Source organism: Cupressus sempervirens, chromosome 6, assembly GCF_028749045.1.
Source record: "Cupressus sempervirens isolate cs-2001-9-10 chromosome 6, ASM2874904v1, whole genome shotgun sequence".
Lineage (NCBI taxonomy): Eukaryota > Viridiplantae > Streptophyta > Pinopsida > Cupressales > Cupressaceae > Cupressus > Cupressus sempervirens.
In genome coordinates, this window is record NC_143123.1 from 486,558,522 (window position 1) to 486,560,940 (window position 2,419).

Consider the following 2,419-nt stretch of genomic DNA (forward strand, 5'->3'; position numbering starts at 1 on the left):
AAAAGAGCGAGAGGAAGCATGGAGCACCTAAAACCTCTAATGCTACACACCAATCCCACCTTCTCTCTAACCACCATGTTGATAACAACTCTCCCATAGCAAAGGATCCCATCCTCTCAAACATCTCGATGATTGACTCTTTGAGTAGTGACTCTTTAAATTTACTTATTGAACATAATAGAAAAAAATGAATTGGTGAATATAATTTATTTAAAAAAATTAAAATTCTTAATATTAAATCAAAATCAACTAATACAATAATGATTTAAATTTTAACTCGATAATTTATTGATTTAAATTTATAAACGTGAAACATAATTTATTTATTTGATTGTGCGCTCTTGGATTCGATTATAGGAACATTTTCTCATCAATGTTGCATCATGATGGGGACAAAAGAAACTATAAAGCAAAATTTAAGTAACTTACAGACCCAAAAACAATTTATTAGTATCTAGAGAACAGCGAAGTCGGCGCATGTGTGGATATCTATAAAATATTTATTCACATTGTCTCGATATATATACAGTCTATATCTACCTATTCGCCGCGTGTAAGGTGGGTGAAAGCTATTCACTGGCATAGGAGGAAGTATGGCGGATTCAAAGATTCAATTCGTATCGTTCACATACTTTTTGGTGGCTCTCATCTGTATATCTCAATGCAAAGCTTCTTCTCTGCAACCTCAAATTGGCAACCTGCAAGAAGCAGCTCTTACAGTACAATCTTTTCTCCTGAACTTTTTATTTTCTTTCAATTGATCAAACCCTAAAAATTTCATTTTTTGGGGCTAAAGATTTCAATATCTTCTTTATAAATTTCCTACAATCCATTAATTGATTACGGATAAAGGTTTCAATTTGATCGAGCACTAAAACCTTTGAAATTTTGGTTGTGTATTTTCAGTCAATTTGATCAAACCCTAACCATTTCATTTAAATATTTTTTTGATGAACGCGTGTATTCTGTTTCGGCAGACGAGGGAAGCGGAGAAATTGGGCAGCTGTTCATACACGGTTCAGATAAAGACGAGCTGCTCTGCGTTTGCAGGAACAGACGACAGAATTAGTATTTCGTTTGGGGATGCATTCGGAAATCAGGTGTACGTAGCGAGAATCGATGATCCGACCACCGACACTTTTGAGAGGTGTTCAACGGATTCCTTCACAATTTTGGGCCCCTGCGTTTACAAAGTCTGTTATTTGTATCTGGTGCGCGTCGGATCAGATGGGTGGAAGCCAGAATGGGTCAGAGTTTATTATGGTCAGAGTCAATCTGTAAGCTTCGTTTATGATATGTTTATTCCCGATAAAGTTTGGTATGGATTTGATCTCTGTAATAATCTACCGCAACAGTCTGCTCTCAGTATGTGAGATCTGGCTGGGTATTTAAGATTTTGAGATGTTCTTGGGGAAATTATGGGCATCAGATGTTCTGTTTGGGTGATAAATTCAAGCTATCATGATCTGTTTAGGGTTTGAACTTGTTTTGTCTGGATTTAAGGAAATATTGGTGCGATTTCTTTGTCACTTTATGCATCTGTACTGAATATGGTCAAACACCCTGGTTTCTCAAATTCTTACAACTGTATAGACTCTTGCTTCACTGCCGAGCAGAATGTAGACAGAATAGAGCTTGTTCTATAACTTCAATGTTATAAGACCATTATCATGTAAAGTTATTTTTATTTTAAATGTGAAATAATAAATTTTCATATGGTTCATCAGGGGACTTTAAAATCTTTTCTCGAGAGTTATGAGCTTACAGTCATGGGAGGACATGAAAGTGCAATTCTGGTTCACTTGTCTAGATCATTAGGCTTTTGATCTTCTAGTTTCTGCGGTGCATCGACATTTGTCACATAAATTGGGCATTCAGTCTTCTCGCCCTTGGTGGAAAGACTATCCAACCACTCCGGTAACTAGCTACAAGCCTAGGTTGGGCTATCGATGGCTGGTTCCTCACCTGACCATGGTCGAAGTTCTCAACCAACGATGGCATTTGCAATCTTCTCACCATACTTGGAGTCATAGGTTTTCCATTGTGTGGCGAACTGTTACTGAGCCTAAAATTGTCCATTTGGCCTGGCGTATTCTTTTCCAAGCCTTGCCTTTGGGCCCTCGATTGTGGCACTTGGGTGTTCCTAACCCCCATTGCCCTCTCTGTGGTCAATCAGAGACTTTTTTGCACATTTTTTGGTTCTGTCGATGGGCTCAGTGTTACCGCCGATGGATTCATGATCTCTTTCACCCCTTCTCCCTAGAACCTTTCTCTTGGCATATGGTTGTTGTAGGCGACAATACTCAAATTCCCTTCAAGTACTTCTAGATATGGCATGCTTTTAGATTGGAGATCTTATTTATCATTTGGAAAGATCACAATGTTGTTATCTTTGTTAATAACACACTTGACATTAATG

General features: G+C 37.8%; 1 protein-coding gene across 1 annotated transcript; it reads left to right on the forward strand.

The window, feature by feature from the left end:
* The first annotated feature begins 457 nt into the window (after nt 1–457).
* LOC149553155 (embryo-specific protein ATS3A-like) lies at nt 458–1,723 on the forward strand. The gene is made up of 2 exons (XM_089788653.1): nt 458–719; nt 978–1,723. Exons 1-2 carry the CDS (start codon nt 594–596, stop codon nt 1,371–1,373), a joined length of 522 nt encoding a protein of 173 aa, XP_089644779.1. The 5' UTR covers nt 458–593; the 3' UTR covers nt 1,374–1,723.
* Nucleotides 1,724–2,419: the final 696 nt, after the last annotated feature.